This window comes from Mustela nivalis (genome assembly GCF_964662115.1).
Source record: "Mustela nivalis genome assembly, chromosome: 5".
Lineage (NCBI taxonomy): Eukaryota > Metazoa > Chordata > Mammalia > Carnivora > Mustelidae > Mustela > Mustela nivalis.
In genome coordinates this window covers 119323246-119343272 of record NC_139024.1, presented here as the reverse complement: position 1 = coordinate 119343272, position 20027 = coordinate 119323246, and the positions used below count along the sequence as shown (strand labels likewise).

At 35.9% G+C, this 20027-nt stretch overlaps 2 protein-coding genes and 1 pseudogene across 15 annotated transcripts in view; 1 reads left to right on the top strand and 2 right to left on the bottom strand.

Annotated features, from left to right (window-relative positions):
* Positions 1 to 20027, top strand: part of LOC309865787 (endogenous retrovirus group K member 7 Env polyprotein-like) — a 1143634-nt gene that overhangs the window by 534537 nt on the left and 589070 nt on the right. The window lies entirely within an intron of this gene.
* Positions 1 to 20027, bottom strand: part of LOC309865776 (uncharacterized protein) — a 229017-nt gene that overhangs the window by 86257 nt on the left and 122733 nt on the right. For 10 of the 13 annotated variants that reach the window (XM_082732567.1, XM_082732576.1, XM_082732578.1 and 7 more), the window contains 5 exons: positions 12783 to 12803; positions 7701 to 7721; positions 7186 to 7206; positions 6543 to 6560; positions 5427 to 5444 (listed from right to left, as the gene is read on the bottom strand). The exons of 1 other annotated variant lie outside the window; for it this stretch is intronic. In XM_082732567.1, the coding sequence (XP_082588693.1) occupies positions 5427 to 5444; positions 6543 to 6560; positions 7186 to 7206; positions 7701 to 7721; positions 12783 to 12803 (99 nt within the window). The remainder of the gene's footprint in view (positions 1 to 5426; positions 5445 to 6542; positions 6561 to 7185; positions 7207 to 7700; positions 7722 to 12782; positions 12804 to 20027) is intronic. 2 more of the 13 variants (XM_082732577.1, XM_082732569.1) reach the window with 2 other exon arrangements.
* LOC309865153 (nucleolar and spindle-associated protein 1 pseudogene) lies at positions 3078 to 4503 on the bottom strand (annotated as a pseudogene). Its single transcript has 2 exons — positions 4374 to 4503; positions 3078 to 4238 (listed from the first exon to the last, which is right to left on the bottom strand). The product of its transcript is annotated as a nucleolar and spindle-associated protein 1 pseudogene (transcript).

The window sequence follows — 20027 nt, the reverse complement described above, 5'->3', positions numbered from 1 at the left end:
CCCTTGATCCCAAAACCAGACAAGGATCCCATCAAAAAAGAGAGCTATAGACCAATATCCTTGATGAACACAGATGCGAAAATTCTCACCAAAATACTAGCCAATAGGATTCAACAGTACATTAAAAGGATTATTTACCACGACCAGGTGGGATTTATTCCAGGGCTGCAAGGTTGGTTCAACATCCGCAAATCAGTCAATGTGATACAATACATCAATAAAAGAAAGAACAAGAACCATATGATACTCTCAATAGATGCTGAAAAAGCATTTGACATAGTACAGCATCCCTTCCTGATCAAAACTCTTCAAAGTGTAGGGATAGAGGGCACATACCTCAATATCATCAAAGCCATCTATGAAAAACCCACCGCAAATATCATTCTCAATGGAGAAAAACTGAAAGCTTTTCCACTAAGGTCAGGAACACGGCAGGGATCCATTATCACCACTCCTATTCAACATAGTACTAGAGGTCCTAGCCTCAGCAATCAGACAACAAAAGGAAATCAAAGGCATCCAAATCAGGAAAGAAGAAGTCAAATTCTCACTCTTCGCAGATGATATGATACTATATGTGGAAAACCCAAAAGACTCCACTCCAAAACTGCTAGAACTTCTACAGGAATTAAGTAAAGTTTCAGGATATAAAATCAATGCAAAGAAATCAGTTGCATTTCTCTACACCAACAGCAAGACAGAAGAAAGAGAAATTAAGGAGTCAATCCTATTTACAATTGCACCCAAAACCACAAGATACCTAGGAATAAACCTAACCAAAGAGGCACAGAGTCTATACTCAGAAGACTATAAAGTACTCATGAAAGAAATTGAGGAAGACACAAAGAAATGGAAAAATGTTCCATGCTCCTGGATTGGAAGAATAAATATTGTGAAAATATCTATGCTACCTAAAGCAATCTACACATTTAATGCAATTCCTATCAAAGTACCATCCATCTTTTTCAAAGAAATGGAACAAAATTTATATGGAACCAGAAAAGACCTTGAATAGCCAAAGGGATAATGAAAAAAAAGCCAACGTTGGTGGCATCACAATTCCGGATTTCAAGCTCTATTACAAAGCTGTCATCAATAAGACAGCATGGTACTGGCACAAAAACAGACAAATCGATCAATGGAACAGAATACAGAGGCCAGAAATAGACCCTCAACTCTACAGTCAACTAATCTTTGACAAAGCAGGAAAGAAAATCCAATGGAAAAAAGACAGCCTCTTCAATAAATGGTGCTGGGAAAATTGGACAGCCACATGCAGAAAAATGAAATTGGACCATTTCCTTACACCACACACAAATATAGACTCAAAATGGATGAAGGACCTCAATGTAAAAAAGGAACCCATCCAAATCCTTGAGGAGAACACAGGCAGCAACCTCTTCGACCTCAGCCGCAGCAACATCTTCCTAGGAACAACGCCAAAGGCAAGGGAAGCAAGGGCAAAAATGAACTATTGGGATTTCATCAAGATCAAAAGCTTTTGCACAGCAAAGGAAACAGTTAACAAAATCAAAAGACAACTGACAGAATGGGAGAAGATATTTGCAAATGACATATCAGATAAAGGACTAGTGTCCGGAATCTATAAAGAACTTAGCAAACTCAACACCCAAAAAACAAATAATCCAATCAAGAAATGGGCAGAGGACATGAACAGACATTTCTGCAAAGAAGACATCCAGATGGCCAACAGACACATGAAAAAGTGCTCCATGTCCCTCGGCACCAGGGAAATACAAATCAAAACCACAATGAGCTATCACCTCACACCAGTCAGAATGGCTAAAATCAACAAGTCAGGAAATGACAGATGCTGGCGAGGATGCGGAGAAAGGGGAACCCTCCTACACTGTTGGTGGGAATGCAAGCTGGTGCAGCCACTCTGGAAAACAGCATGGAGGTTCCTCAAAATGTTGAAAATAGAACTGCCCTATGACCCAGCAATTGCACTCTTGGGTATTTACCCTAAAGATACAAACGTAGTGATCCAAAGGGGCACGTGCACCCGAATGTTTATAGCAGCAATGTCCACAATAGCCAAACTATGGAAAGAACCTAGATTTCCATCAACAGATGAATGGATCAAGAAGATGTGGTATATATACACAATGGAATACTATGCAGCCATCAAAAGAAATGAAATCTTGCCATTTGCGACAACATGGATGGAACTAGAGCGTATCATGCTTAGCGAAATAAGTCAAGCGGAGAAAGACAGCTATCATATGATCTCCCTGATATGAGGAAGTGGTGATGCAACATGGGGGCTTAAGTGGGTACGAGAAGAATAAATGAAAGAAGATGGGATTGGGAGGGAGACAAACCATAAGTGACTCTTAATCTCACAAAACAAACTGAGGGTTGCTGGGGGGGGGGGTTGGGGAGAAGGGGGTGGTATTATGGACATTGGGGAGGGTATGTGCTTTGGTGAGTGCTGTGAAGTGTGTAAACCTGGTGATTCACAGACCTGTACCCCTGGGGATAAAAATATATGTTTATAAAAAGTAAAAAATTATATTAAAAAAAAAACAAAACAAAAACAAAAACAAAAACAAAAATCTAGGTCAAGAATCTATAGGATGAGTCACTGGAAAACTGAGTTGTATAGAGATAGGTAAAAACCATTTGAAAGGGGACACCTGGGTGGCTTGGTTGGTTAAGCTGCTGCCTTCGGCTGGGGTCAGGATCCCAGCCTCTTGGGATCGAGTTCCGCATCAGGCTCCTTGCTCAGCAGGGAGCCTGCTTCTCCCTCTGCCTGCTACTCTTTCTGTCTGTGCTCATGCGCGCGCTCTCTCTCTCTGACAAATAAATAAAATCATTAAAAGCAAACAAACAAACAAAACAAAAAAAAAACATTTGAAAGAATCTGTGAGCTTTAAGGTTAGTAACCTCTTTTCAGGGATGTAGCATGTGAAGAGAACCACCAACACTACGTAGATAGTGAACAAAGCAGAAAAGTCTTTTGACTAAAGTGGGGAAGACAGTAGAAAAAAATATTTACACTAGAGAAAGGGTTCAGAATAAAATACTATTTACAGGATGTTAAAAAATTAATCTTAACCCATAATGAGGTATTTTCGAGCTCTTAAAACGTTTGCTTTCTTCTCCTTTGTCTTTGCTCATGTTGTTTCCAATGTTCCTCCCTAGTTTGGAGAGGAGGTTGTTTGCAAGTTTTTTGTGGAAGCTAACTCTGTTTACATGTTCCTTCATAGAATTATTTTCTTTAGATTGACCCCATGGTTTCAGTTTGCCTTTGTGGGGATCATAGTTGAGGGGACGAGACAGACTTGCTTTGAGATCAAACACTGGCTTCTTGCTGGAGACTGGAGTCTGCGCTTCCTGTGTTGTCAGCTTGAATGGTGTAACGACAGAAGCAGAACTCCCAGTTGTGGTCTTTATCTTGTCTATCCCGAGCACAGCCTGGCCTTTTGGGGTACTCCCAGATATGGCCACATGTGGAGGCTTTCTAGCTGAAGTCTTGGTCAGTGAATGCTTATGTTCATTATCTTTGGTAGCAGCTGAAAACCTGACATTCATTTTAGTTCCCCAGAGCTCGGAATGCTTGGCAGAGCCCCTCCCACACAAGGTGCTCCTGCCTGCAGTGCCCAGTGGCAAGCCCTGTGAGCAGCACTGGCTGGTGGGAATACAAGCCAAAGGGAGTTTTACCTGGAGAGAAACTGGAGTCACCCCTGTACCCTTGGTGACTGGCTGCTTCTTCAGTTCATGAAATGCATTGTATTCTTCATTTTTTTTTCTTTTTTCTCTCAATATATTGATCGATGTACTCCATTTCCTTAAAATGAGCCTCATGAAGCTTCTTGAAGTTTGGAGTTGTGCTTATAGTTCTTTTGATTTTTCCAGGTTTGGAAAACCCATCTGTGTAGAGAGACTTCTTTCCTTCTGAAGGTCCTTTCAAATCTTCATTTCCACTTCTTCTTTGTCCTGAGGAAATGGCATTCTCCTCTCCTTGGCTCCCATCTGGTGGTGAAGGCACTTCTGCAACTGTTCTGAGATCCTGGTGTTCCTGCTTCTTTTGATTCTGGAATTCAGTGCAATCACTTACTTTTATCTCTGAATGATCCTGGGTGTCAGGGTTCCTGAGGACTGTCTTGCACCCTCTCCTGGTTTTGGTGCCATGACCAGATGGCGCTCTCTCAGCTCGTTCCTGGCCACAGCTCTGCAGTTCAGCCTCATCACAGGATAATGCAGAGGTCTGACTTCCATCATGGAAAGAAAGACATTCATCTGCCATGTTCCGATTTTCTTTCTTTCTTTTCTTTCTTTTTCTTTTTTTTTTTTTTTTTTTTTTTTTGGCCTCATGTTTAAGGTGGGCTTTGAAGGCTTTTAGCAACTTGTCTGACTTCAGCTTAGTCCAGATGCCAAGATTCGTGGCTAAGTTCTGATGTTCTGAAGGTCGCTGTACTTGAAGGAGTCCAGCTCAAGGGAGATTATCACCCTGGCGAGCTGCATCCAGGCGACCATGGTGAGGACGCGTACTCCACTTTCAGGCAGCTTTGTTCAAAACTCTGGTGCTCACCAGTACTTTGAAAAATAAATTAGCAAGGGGAACTCCAACTAAAAAAAAGAAAATGTGCATGTGTGTGCATGCATGCGGGCACACACACATACACACATAGTGGAATGGTTTTCAGCCATAAAAAAGATGGAAATCTTGCATGTACAGCAACACGGATGGACTTTAAGGGAATTATGCTCAATGAAATAAGTCAGAGAAAGACAAATTATGTGTGATCTCACTTATATGAGAAACCTGGACAAAAAAATAAAACAAACACAAATTCTTGGATACAGAGAACATACTGTGGTTGACAGAATTGAGGTAGGTAGAGGGTAAAATGGGTGAAAGTCATTAAAAATTACAAATCTCTAACTATAAAAATAAAGAAGTCATGGGGATGTAATATACAGAATGGTGAGTGCAGTTAATAATACTTATGGTGGGGTCCCTGAGTACCTTAGTCAATTGAGTGCCTCATGACACCAGGGTTGTAAGTTTGAGCCTGGTATTAGACTCCATGCTAGGTGTGGAGCCTGATTAAGATTCTCTCTTTCTCTCCCCCTGCCCTCTACTCTCTTTCTTTCGTTCATTTTCTCTCCAGAAAATTTTAAAATAATACTCCCTGGTGTATTTGAAAGTGCTAAGAAAGTAGGTCTTAAAAATTTTTATCACAAGAAAAAAATTGTCATTATTTATGCTGATCAGTGTTAGTTATACATATTGTGGTGATCATTTCAAAATGTATACAAATATTCAATCATTATATGGTATACCTAAAACTAATATCATGTTGCATATCTAAGTTAAAAAAAATAAACTATAACCATAATTCCAGACTATCATATAACTAAAAGATATAATAGTTGAAGAAAAGAAAAAGACTTACCAATTGGTTCAGCAAATCCTGATTCAGTGGAAAAAATATTGTCAGTTCTAATTATAATGTTATGTATTATCTTATTAACAAACAATTTTTCTATGGCTAAGTATCTGGACTGTATTTGAGATTGTAGCCATAATTACATAGTTGTAAATATATTTTCAGAAATTATTTTCTTTTCCTTTGTTTTATATTCTTAGTAATGCCCAAATTGGAATTTTGGGCTAAAATACATGAGTAATTAATTATTTTGGAGACTTGTTACTTAACTTTAAATCTATAGGTAACTGAATTTAGAAATGAAAAAATGGTTTTGTATAGCATCTCTGATTTATTTATGTATTTATTTATACTCATGAAATGTATATTAAGAAATATATGGTACTGTATGGTGACTAACCTAAGAAAAAAATAAAAAATAAAAATTAAAAAAATAAAAATTAAAAAAATATATATCATAGTACCTAAAATTGGAATCCATTTAGTAATTTTTGAGGCTTAAACATTCTCCACATGTTTAGTTTGACTTTTAGGTTGGGTGAATTAACTGTACATGTTCTTCTACCATTTGCCAATAGAAAAGTTGTTGACCTAAAAAATGATGCATTTTTGGTAGGTCAAATTTGCAATAGTAATTATTGTAACATTTCTACATAGTTTGTGTTGTTGGTGTCCCTGTTGTGTTCTAAGGGAAGACCTAGAGTTTGAGGTTTGGGTCTCCTTACTTTGGTAGAAGAGCAGAGAAAATGGTCTTTCTGGAGCCTATTAAGCTCCTACATTATTGCCTATTGCAATAGGCTTATACCAATTTTGAACCAAACAAGAAGTTATACCTCTTAATTTCCCTTCCTGTTACACTTTTATTAACTTTCCCCATCTCTTTGTATATGCTTGTGAATATCACATTGGATTCAGTATCAAAGACTGGTTTGATAATAGAATTTCACTTAAGGAGTACAATGTATTAATTTTTTATTCTTAATCTTTCATCAGTTATTTATCTGTATCACAGAGAAAGTATATAGAAATATTAGCATGAGATTTTAAACATTGACACTGTAATAGCAATAGAGTAAAACTAGCTTACATTCTATGGATTTTAGAATTCCAAAGGGAACTTACTAATGGATGATGCCGGTTCTTTAAAACAGAGGGAAAAATAAAGACATGAATATTGTGTAGTATATGAAAATATATCCAATAAAGAAACTTCTCTAGGTTTTGAGTTAGAACAAAATGCTCACTTATGCAATTTTTAGAGGGTGACTCCAAAAAGAAAAGTCAAGGGAATTTTAGTACAGTTGAAACTATTTGTGTTTAATGAAAGATCATTTTAATATCTGATTGATCCCAGATACTTTAATGGTCTGCTTGAAGGACCTCTGTTAAGACAGGTTATTCTTTGTGTACTGTATCTTTCTTATCCAGGACAATGAAATATTCAAATCTTTTAGGAAGGTGGCATATTACAGTAGTATCTATCACTCTAATTTTCTTTCAAAACTCAACTCTTATCTTTATAGTTCCCTTCTATATTTTGTTTTGAAAAGGATTTTTATTTTGTGATAGTCATATAACAAATTCTTTTAAGCTTTTCTACAAATTGTCAAGTGTCTCTAAAAAAGGCTCACTAATATGAGGGGAATGCAGAAAATGAAATAATAACATTGAGATTGCAAAATTGGTTATGGCTACAGCCAAACTTATTTATCAAAAGATCTTTATGCTCATGTTTTTCCAGATAGTACTTGCAGAAGTTACTTACTGGGAATTTTCTGAACAGCTCCTGGAGAACAAAAATAAATAAAGGAAAATGGTTTGACCTACTCTTATAGGCTTACCCAAAATACTTCTTTGTGTTATTTTAACATCTAGCTTCTGAGCCAGCTAATGAGCTTTTATTTTGGAAGTTCTAGCAGAACCATAGGTCTATGGATTATTCTTACATTCACTTCCTCCACAATATTTTATCCTTTAACTGACATTTGGTGTACTGTGTATAAAGTTTATACATCTCTCTAGTTCCTTCTTCCTTCCATGTCTTTTAATTCAATGCCTGATTCCCTCCATGAATCCACTGTATTTCACTTAACATGTTGGTATTTTTTTTCTGCCCTAGTATGGACATTTACTTTTTTTTTTAAATAGACAAATAAGTTTTCTTGATATAACAATACATTCTTCATTTTTTCTTTCTACAAACCAGTTGTTTGCAATTAAAAGTTAATCACCAGTAACTCTAAATTAACTTTGATCTTCTGAAAATAATGCAAAACTTACCTCTGATTGCTGAATGTTGGCCTAAAATAAAATATAAGCAAGTGAGCATGGTGTGGTTTACTAACATGCTTGATAAGAACTTCATTTAGGCTTAAATTATCTTCAAGCACTAAATAATATCAAGTCATTTAGTTGCTTAAATTACCACATGCCAAGCACTTATATAAGAGCTTTATGTAATTGAAATTATTTAATCTTCAGCAACATTATGATGAAGATTCTGTCCATAGAAATTACCCAATGTCACACAGCTATAATTAGTGGAGCCAGGAGCTGTCCCCAACAATCCAGGATCTAGTCTTGCTTTGAAAAACTATTTTTTTTTTTTTTTGTAAATTTGGCACCATCATCTCAGTATTGGTCTGAGTCTTTAGACTTTTTCCCCCGTATAATGTTATAGTCCCATTTCCCTTATTTTCTTTAATGGTAAACCTGGAACTGGAATCTAGGTTTATTGTTCTCTACAGTCTTTATGTAAGTCAATCTTTCTTCCTTTCTTTCCTTTTCTTTCTTTCGTTCAGAGGAAATTCCTACAAAAGGAATCAGCCATTTTAATAAATAATTACATTGGTGCAGTCAGTACCCCAAGAGAATTGTGGACGAGATGTTTTAAGAAGACAGAGAAAGAAGTGCTATTCATTCTTTCTTCTCAACCATTCTTAAAGAGTTGATACATTTGGAGAATTGTTTTCTGTTGGTTTCTTTGTTTTTTGTTTGTTTTCATTTTGGGAATTGTTAAGCTCTTCTTTTATGGAAGAAAGCCTGATTATAATGGGAGGGTGTTTCTTTAGCAGGCGATAGGGAGGGGATACAGCATGCTACAATGAGAAGGGCACTAGTAGATGCATTAAAGAAAAAAAAGCAAAATGTAAAAGTAATGGAAGAAATTACAGAAGAATATCTTCATGAGAAGAATATCTTCATGAAAAACTGATATATTTGATTGTATCATATTTTAGAATTTTTGTTCAATGAAACACATAATAAACAGATTTCAGAGATAATGACAAACTGGAAGAAGATATTTACAATATCTAAAATCTGGAAAATAATTCAGAGGTATGTGTGGCACCTAAAAACCAATATGAAAAAGACATAAAATTCAATAGAAAATTGTAAGTAACATGAATTAAGGCTCACAAAGAGGAAAATGGGGTGATTAACAAGTATGTGATGAAGTGTCACCACTGGGACCAGAAGTGTACAACTTAAAGTGACATTGCAATTCTTCCACATGAATTGCAAGTGGTGTGGTAGGTATTGGTAGGAATGTGGGTTGACAGTCATGGATGGTAGGTAGGAATATAAATTGTACAGTAATTTTGGAAATTATCTGGCATATGCTGTATGAGCTAAAGACCAGTTTGCTGAATTTAGATCTCAAGGATTTCTAACTCAAGTCCACAAAGGATCACTTATAAGGATGTCCAATTATAGTGTTTTTGGTAACATTAGTGTATTGGACTATGATCACAATTTGTCTACTAGCAGGAGAATGGAATTGTGAGAGAGGCATTCTCTGCAATACTTTACAGAGCTAGAAGCAACATGTGGGATGTATGGATATATAGCAACATGGATAGATCTTTAGAGGTATTAAATGTAAAAAAAAGGAGATGAATGAATGAAGTATAGTTGATGAAATTAAACACACACAAATAAGTGTTACAGGTTATTCAGTGACAGAAGAATAGTTAAGGACAAATGTTGATCACAGAGTAGCTGCATATACTTGTGAAAGGGATGGGACTGCAGGCTATGTGTTAAAGGGGAAAAGCTAAAAAAGCAGAAGAGTGTGAATTTTGAATTAATTTGATCCAGTTTCAGTCTTGGCTTTTCTTAACAGCTGTGTGGATTTGAATGTTATTTAACCTCAATATGCATGTTTTCTTAACTGTAAAATGAGCCATATAACAGAATTATATTGAATTTTAGCAAACTATGGGGCACCTGGGTGGCTCAGTGAGTTAAGCCGCTGCCTTCGGCTCAGGTCATGATCTCAGGGTCCTGGGATCGAGCCCCACATCGGGCTCTCTGCTCAGCGGGGAGCCTGCTTCCCCCTCTCTCTCTGCCTGCCTCTCTGCCTACTTGTGATCTCTATCAAATAAATAAATAAAATCTTTTAAAAAAATAAACCTTTGAATTTTAGGGAACTATAACAAAGTTCTCTTTTCTTATTAGGTGCTTAATTCATATCATTTCCCTTTCTTCTTTCTCTCCCTCTCTTTCTAGGGACACCGTCGTTGTTTACCTGCTTTTATACAAACATCACTACATTAACTTTTATTTAATCTTACTTCCTTTATCATCTCTTCTTGTCTTGTTCTCATATTGTTCTGTCCTTTTCTATTTTTCTCTCCACTCTCATTGCCCCACATACATAGTTATCCATTTATTGTTTTTGATGAAAAGCCACTAAAATCATTCTAATGAGATTGCTGATTTAATCTTCCTATGTCTCTGGAATTAAGGAAATATTTCACTATGAAATATATCATGCATATATAAGAGTTTAGATATGTTTGTACATAGTTTAAAGAATAGTGTCTGTCTACTCTGCATCCAGGTTCCCCTAACTATGTGCCTTCCCTGATTGCATTTTCGCCCATTATATGTGTCCAGTTCTTGCTTGAATTAACCATGGTACTGAATTTTGTTTTAGTCCTTCCTGTTTTACTCTCCATTTTTGTTATGAATGGGCTTTTCATTTGCTAAATATTTATAAGCAGTTAAACAATATTCTGGTTACGGGTAACCAAAAGAGGTGAAAGTACCTAAATCTAAATTTAAATTTCTACAGAAGTGAAAATAGAAAATTAAAGCAATTACCTTGAAGGCTTTTAGAAAACCATATTTGAGAATGAAAAAATGTTACTAAAGGATGCTGAAGATATGCTCAAAAGTAAGTTAAAAAAATTAATGAGGTTCTGTTTTCCAGATCAGTTACTCACATCTTATCTAGTCTTTGCCTTGGAAACATATTCAACTTCAGGGAGTGACTCCTCATCAGAGATACTCAGTGGTGAGAGCATGTGCTGAGAATAGCACCTCTGACTTTAATATAAGAATAGTTCTAATTCTTAGGTTTCTATGAGCATTCAGTTTGGTAGATCCTGTGGGGTACTGGGATGGGGTAGCTTTTTCTAGTTTTTCACCTTATTTTTTTAGCCTGGAGTTTAAAACAAAACTAAACAAAATACCTTACAATAAACTAAAAAAAAAAAAAAAAAAAAAAAAAAATCAGTTTATCCCTGCTTTCTACCCACTATTTTTTCTGTCCTTTTTTTCTGTCTATCTTCTGTCTCTAAATACAGGAATGTGTGAAATGCTAATTTTTGTTGTTTAGGAACTATTTTCAACCTTGTCAGGGCACTTACCCTTTCATGTCAGAGCTCATTTTACTTTCTAAATACGTCAATTACATATCAGCAGAGGGGAAGAGACTTGTGTTCTAAATCTTTTGTGCAAAAATGTTTCTCTTTTATACAATGTTCAGAGCATTATCTGAACAATTGTCTACATAAATCAGTAAAAAAGGGAAGTTATTGGAAGTTATTGAAAGTTACAGATACTTAAAAATAAAACACATTGAAAGTACAGACAAAACATTGATATCCAGGATCTATAATGAACTCCTCAAATTCAACACACACAAAACAGACATATCAAAAAATGGGCAGAAGATATGAAGACACTTCTCCAATGAAGACATCTAAATGGCTATCAGACACATGAAAAAATGTTTATCATCACTAGCCATCAGGGAGATTCAAATTAAAACTACATTGAGATATCACCTTACACCAGTTAGAATGGCCAAAATTAGCAGGACAAGAAACAACATGTGTTGGAGGGGATGTGGAGAAAGGGTAACCCTCTTACACTGTTGGTAGGAATGCAAGTTGGTACAGCCTCTTTGGAGAACAGTGTGGGGATTCCTCAAGAAATTAAAAATAGAACTTCCCTATGATCCTGCCATTGCACTCCTGGGTATTTACCCCAAAGATACAGATGTCATGAAAAGAAGGGCCATGTACCCCAATGTTTATAGCAGCAATGGCCATGGTCGCCAAACTGTGGAAAGAACCAAGATGCCCTTCAATGGACGAATGGATAAGGAAGATATGGTGCATATACACTATGGAGTATTATGCCTCCATCAGAAAGGACGAATACCCAACTTCTGTAGCAACATGGACGGGACTGGAAGAGATTATGCTGAGTGAAATAAGTCAAGCAGAGAGAGTCAATTATCATATGCTTTCACTTACTTGTGGAGCATAACAAATAGCATGGAGGACAGGGGGAGAAAGAGAGGAGAAGGGAGTTGGGGGAAATTGGAAGGGGAGGTGAACCATGAGAGACTATGGACTCTGAAAAACCATCTGAGGGTTTTGAAGGGGCGGGGGGGTGGGAGGTTGGGGTACCAGGTGGTGGGTATTATAGAGGGCACGGATTGCATGGAGCACTGGGTGTGGTGCAAAAATAATGAATACTGTTATGCTGAAAATAAAAAATTTAAAAAAACACATTTTAAAATCTCTTCCATCTAAAACATGGTGAAAGTAGACTGTGTTGACAATATTCTTTTCATAGGACCATCAAATCCTTCATAACAGAGTCTATGGTGTTACAGCCTTTATTGGGATGGGGTTAACATCCTTTTCTTTTTTTTTTTCTTTCAGCTTTTGAAGACTGTTTGTTAAAATCTGTCTCCCTTACAAATTTTCTGCTCTTGTTTTCTTATTTCGCTCTTGTTCTTCTCATTTTCCAAGTTTTTCTTCTTCTTTTTTTACCCATCCTCATTATTTTGTAAAATTTTTCAGTTCAATTAATAACCTACTACAAACAACCTTTGGAGATATTTCTCCTTCTATTCATTTGTTCAGTCACTGGGATTTGTCTCTCAAATATTCTCAATAAATGCAGAGGACTTTATAAAATATGAAACTAGAGGAAATAGAGAACCATGTGTCTTGGATCACTCAGAGCCAGAATAGAAATGATTTGGATGTGAAATGGTTCTCATATGTTTCAAAAGACTGAAACACACCAAAATTGAGAAAGACTTGAGCAACTTACTACTATAGGTTGGACAGGTTTCTAAAAGAGAAAAAAAGAAATATGCATACTTAGCCCTGAAAGATTAGTGTTGTATTTTGGTGATCAATAACCACTTCTAATATTCCTCTAGTATAAACATAGAAAGGGACATTTACAGAAAGTCAGTTACTTCTCCATGAATGATTATGATATGGTAAGAGATTGGCATCCCATGTGACTCTGAGCCAACCCATTAAGGGATTCCAGGGACCTTAGTTTGGAAAGAGTGCAGGAAGAGTACATGGATAGAGCTCTTTTCATGGAGAGAAAAGCCTTCACTTTTCTCTATTTTTGAGTATTTTCTCATATCCCTAAAAACTTTCCTTTTTATGGTTTTTTTCTATTAATACACATATGTTTTCTGAATGGAAAGTGTTGATTTATGTTGATGTTTTTTAGAAACCTTTTTTCCACAGTATTTTATAAGTAAGAAATAATTATACTAAAATACACCGACAATATAGCAGAATTGTGAGGAATGAGGAGATAGGAGTGAATATTAAGCACCTGGAAGGTTAGAAAGTAAAGCCCCCAGACACTGTGGAAGATGAAAGTATACTTGGAAAGAAATTTATCTGGGTTCTGTTGTTTTTACTGAAATACAGTGCATAAAGATGTAGGCATTTTTGGTCTAAAAGGAGAGTAGGCTTGTCTGTATATCCTCTAAAATGCAAAAGATTAAAAATTCACAACCGCTTTCCTGAAGATGGCAGAGGAATAGGAGGACCCTAAGTTTGTTGTGTCCTTTGAATACAGCTAGATAGTTATCAAATCATTCTGAATACCCAAGAAATCAATGGGAGATCTGAGAAAACAAATACTACAAGTCTACAAATAGAAAAGCAACTGCCTTTGGAAGGTAGAAAGTGCAGGGACTTGAATCCAGTGTGATGCAGCTTTGCATATGGCAGTGGGAGGATATAGCAGCAGGGAGGGAACCTGCTTAAGAATACCACAGAGTAGTGTAAGCAGTGGGTCATAAAATTGGAACTTTTGGAAGTCCGCTACACTGGGGGACTGTGTGGCTTGAAGGTGTTCAGGTGGTGAGCAGGGCAGAATCACAGGTGTGACATTGTGGTCTGAGGTTCCCCTGGGTCACAAGAAGAATGAGAGGTGCCTAAGTGCTTCCCTGTTTGCAGGCATAGGAGCATGGAAGTCAGCTGAAAACAGTGAGCCTAGGTACCAGATTTCAACTTTGTTTTACCATAAACGGCAAACTGCTGCATGGTCATGGGAACACTTTGCCATGATGGGTCCAGCAAAAAGCAGAAGCATGGCGAGACCCTCCCCAGGAGGAAGAGCATGAGCCCACACCTGGGAGTCTCTAAAATTTGGATTTTTAAAACTCATGTGACAAGATAAAAATGCTCAGTTACAAACAGGGTGAACAGAGTTCTGATGGAAACCCAGGAGACAAGAGTGATTGATTGCTCTTCTGTGAGGGCTCACTGAAGGGTGGGGTGTGAGAATTTTCAGCTTCAGGGCTAGAGAGTGCGGCATCCCCATATCCGTGCCACCCATCCCCACTTAAAGCTGTCAGGAAATGAAACATTGCCACCTAGTGGATTCTGGAGTGGCTTACACTGAAACTTGACACCCTGTGCCCTGGTGACACATTTCCACTAGGCCAAGTATACCTGAGAATCACAACAGACCCCTACTCCAGAAGACCAGTTCGAACAACTTGCTCATACCAAGTTAACTATTCATGGAAGGCTGAAAGTTTCAGCTCTAGGGGAAAATAGGATCTAACTTTCTTTGTACTTTCATTCTTTATTCTTTTTTTTTTTTACTTATTTTCTTATTTTTTCAATTCTTTTTTATTCTTTTATTTTCATATATTCTTTATTTTTTCTTTTCATTGTATTTTACTATATATACAACACATTGTATTTTATTGTATATATACATAGATACATATGTAGTATACATACTTTTTACTATAAATACTATTTACTACACGTATAGTAAACATACTACTTATTACATGTATAGTAAAATACATGTATTTTACTGTATACACACATACAAATATATAGTACATGGATATGTATACATATGTAGTACACACACATACACACATTTATATATATATACACACAGGCACATACATATACATACACATACATACACACATATACATGCATATAGTATAAATGTATGCATAACTATACTATATAGGTATACTATACTACACTATATATACATATATAGTTATATTTGTTATATACATATCTATACATACACTACATGCAAACATGTGATATATATAGAATACACACATATATAGTATATACATGCCTATACTATACATGCATGTGTGTGCAAATGTATATATATAAATTCACATATGTAGTTTTTCTTTCATTCTTATTTTGGGACCTAGTTTTTTTAAAAAAGCAGATCAAAAACACCAGGGATCTAGTTTTGTTATTGATTTGCTGTTTGTTTGTTTGTTTTTACTTTTGTTTTTTCTTTTCTGGACAAATTTTCTCATCTGGACAAAAATAATAAGATGGAGAAATTCACCTCAAAAGAAAGAATAAGAGATAATACTCACAGTCAGGTATTTAATCAATATGGCTATAAGTAAGATGTCTGAACTAGAATTTAAAACAATGGTTATAAGGATGCTAGTTGGGGTTGAAGAAAGTATAGAAGACACAAGAGAATCCCTTGCTATAGAGAAAAAAGAACTAACATCTAAACTAGCTGAAATTAAAAATACTATAACTAAGATACAGTCCCAAATGGAGGCCATAAAAATGAAGATAAATTAAGCAGGCGACCTAATGAGTGATACAGAAGATAAAACTATGGAAGATAATGAACCTGAAAAGAAGAGTGTAGGAAAACTATTAGATGAAAGGTAGACTCAGTGATTTCAAAAGCAAAATAATATCCATATCATAATAGCCCCAGAAGAATAAGAACTGGAAAAACAAGGCAGAAGTTTTATTTGAACAAATTATAGCTGAGAACTTCCCTAATCTGTGAAAGGAAGCAAGCATTCAAGTCTAGGAAGCACAGAGAACTCCCCTAAAAACTCAACAAAAACAGGCCAACATCTGAACATATCACAGAGAAAATTGCAAATTACAAAAAGAGAATTCTGAAAGCAGCTTGAAAGATCCCTAATCTACAAGGGTAGACACATAAGGTTGGCAGCAGACCTGTCCAGAGATACCTAGCAGGCCAGACTGGCATAATATCTTCAATGTGTTAAATGGGAAAAATATGGAGCCAAGAATACTTTATCCAGTAAAGCTGCCATTCGAAATAGAAGGAGAGGGAAAGGGTTTCCAAGACAAACAAAAACTAAAGAGATTAGTAAACACTAAAACAGCCCTGCAAGAAATATTAAAGGGGAGCCTTTGAGGAAAGGGAGAGCCCAGAAGTAACAAAAACCAAAAAGGACGGAGACAATTTATAGAAACAGCAACTTTACAAATAATGCAATGACACAAAATTGATATCTTTCACTAACTATTCTAAAGCTAAATGGACTAAATGCTCCAATCAAAAAGACGGGGTATCAGAATGGATAAAAAAACAAGACCCATTGATATGCTGCTTATAACAGATTCATTATAGACCCTAAGGCACCTCCAGATCAAAAGTGAGGGGATGGAGAAGAATTTAACATGCTAACAGGCATCACAAGAAAGCTGGCATAGCAATCCTTATATAAGATGAACTAGATTTTAAATCAAAGACTGTAATAAGAAATGAAGAAGGGAACTATAGCATAATAAAGGGATCTATCCAACAAGAAGATTTAACAATTATAAACACTTATGTCCCTAACTTGAGAACAGCCAATTCTATAAACCAATTAATAACAAAACTAAAGAAACACATTGCTAATAATACAATAATAGTAGGAGACTTTAACACCCTACTCACAGCAATAGATATATCATCTAAGCAAAAGATCAACAAGGAAGCCAGGGCTTTGAATAACACACTGGACAACATGGCCTTAACAGATTTATTCAGAATATTTAAACCTAAAATAGCATAATACACATTATTTTTGAGTACACATGGAACATCTCCAGATTAGACCACATATGGATCAGGACTCAAGTGGTAAAAAATTGATTGAGAATATACCATGCATATTTTTAGATCACAATGCTTTAAAACTCAAACTCAACACAGGAGAAAATTTGGAAGGAACACAAATACATAGAGGTTAAAGAACATCCTACTAAAGGTAAGAAAATCAAAGAAGAGCTTTAAAAATTCATGGAATAAAATGAAAATGAAAATGAAAACATGGCAGTTCAGAACGTTTGGGATGCAGCAAAGGTGGTCCTGAGAGAGAAGTATATAGTAATACAAGCCTTCCTCAAAAAACAAGAAAAGTCTCAAAAACACAACCTAAACTTATAGCTAAAAAAGCTGGAAAGAGAACATCAAATAAAGTCTAAACCTGGAAGGGTAAGAGAAATAATAAAGATTAGAGCAGAAAACCAATTACATAGAAATGAAAGACAAACAAACAAAACAGTAGGACAAATCAACAAAAGGAGGAGCTGCTTCTTTGAAAAACTTAACAAGACTGATAAACCCCTAGCCAGGCTATGAAAAGGAAAACAGAAGGGACACAAATATATAAAATCATGGATGAAAGAAGAGAGATCACAATAAACACCAAAGAAATACAAACAACGTTAAGACTGTAATTATAAGCAATCATATACCAACAAATGAGGCAATCTAGAAAAAATGGATGGATTCCTAGAAACACATAAACTACCAAAACTCCAGCAGGAAGAAAGAAAATCTGAAAATACCCATAACCAGTAAGGAAATTGAAACAGTAATCAAAAATATCTGAACAAACAAGAGTCCAGGGACAGTTTCTTCTGAAACTGTTCCAAAAAAAATTGAAATGGAGGGAAAACTTGCATATTCATTCTAAGAATGAATCATTACCTTGATTCAGACTCCACTAAAAAAAGAGAATTACAGATCAATATCCCTGATGAACATAGATGCAAAACTTCTCACCAAGATACTAGCTAATAGAATCCTACAGTACATTAAAGGGATTAATCACCACAACTAAGTGGGTTTTATTCCTAGGCTACAAGAGTGGTTTGACAATTACAAATCAATCAACGTGATATACTACATTAATTAAAGAAAGGACAGGAACCATATGATCCTCTTGACAGATGCAGAAAAATCATTTGACAAAATACAGCATCCTTTCTTGATAAAAACTCTCTGCAGTGTACGGATAGAGGGAACATACCTCAATATAATAAAAGCTATATATAAAAGAACCAAAGTGAAAATCATCCTCAATGTGGAAAACCTGAGAACTTTTCCCCTAAGGTTAGGGGCATGACAGGGATGTTCATTCTCACCAGTGTTGTTCGACATAGTAATCCTATGCCTCAGCAATCAAAGAAACAAAAAGAAATAAAAGGCATTCAAATCAGCAAAGTAGTAGTCAAATTTTCGCTCTTCACAGATGACATGTTACCCTATGTAGAAAATGTGAAAGACTCCACAAAAAAATTGCTAGAACTTATTCAAGAATTCAGCAAAGTCACAGAATATAAAATCAATGCACAGAAGTTTTTTGCACTTCGATACGCAACAATGAAGAAGCAGAAGGAGAAATCAATGAATTTATCCCATTTACAATTGCACCAAAACCGATAACATACCTACGAATAAACCTGAACAGAGAGGTAAAATACTGTGCTTAGAAAACTAGAAAAAAATGAAAACTATATAGAAGAAATTGAAAAAAATATGAAGAAATGGGAAAAGGTTCCATGCTCATGGACTGGAAGAACAAATATTGTTAAAATGTCCCCAAAGCAATCTACACATTCAGTGCAATCTGTATCAATATATACCATCAGCATTTTTCACAGAGCTATAACAAACAATCCTAAAATTTGAATGGAACCAGAAAAAACTCCAAATAGTCAAAGGAATGTTAAAAAAGAAAATTGAAACTGGTGGTGTCATAACTCTGGACTTCAGGCTGTAATACAAAGCTATAATCATCAACATGGTATGGTACTGACACAAAAAAAGATACTTAGATCAATAGAATAGAATAAAAAACTCAGAAATGAACCCTCAACTCTATGGTCAACTAATCTTCAACAAAACAGGAGAGAATATCCAATGAGAAAAAGAGAGTCTCTTTAACAAATGCTGTAGGGATAACCAAGGAGCAGCATGCAGGAGAATGTAACTGGACCACACTGTTACAAGATATAAAAAAATAAATTCAAAATGGATGAAAGATCTAAATGTGAGATAGTAATCCATCAAAATCCTAGAACACAGACAACAACCTCTTTGACCTTGGCTGCAGCAACTTCTTGCCAGAGACATACCCAGAGACAAGGGAAACAAAAGCAAAAATGAACTATTAGGACTTCACCAGGATAAAAATCTTTCGTATAGCAAAGGGAATAATCAATAAAACTAAAAGGCAACCTACAGAATGGGGGAATATATTTTCAAACAATATATCAGATAAATGGGCAGTATCCCAAATCCATAAAGAACTTATCAAACTCAATACTCCAAAACAAAAATTCCAGTCAAGAAGTGGGCAGAAAACATAAACAGACATTTCTCCAAGGACGACATCCAAATGTTTAACAGTCATATGAAAAAATGGTCAACATCACTCATCATAAGGGAAATACAAATCAAAACTACAATGAGATACCACTTCACACCAGTCAATTGGCTAAAATCAACAATACATGCAACAACAGGTGCTGGTATGAATGTGGAGAAAGGAGAACCCTCTTATATTGTTGGTAGGAATGCAAACTGGTACAGCCACTCTAGAAAATAGTGTGAAGTTTCCGCAAATAGTTAAAAATAGAACTACCATATTACCCAGTAATTGCATTATTAGTTATTTTCCAATACATATATACATGGAGATGTCTATATATCTACACACACATATACACACATATATATGGAATGGGATATTACTCATCCATCAAAAAGAATAAAATCTTGGGGTATCTGGGTGGCTTAGTTGGTTGAGCACCTGACTCTTGTTTTCAGCTTAGGGCATGATCTTAGGGTGATGAGATCAAGTCCCATGGCAAGCTCCATGCTCAGTAGGAAGTCTGCTTCTCTCTGTCTGTCCCTCTGTCCCTCTTAACCTTCCCTTGTCTGTGCTCCCTCTCTGAAATAAATAAATATATCTTTTTTAAAAAT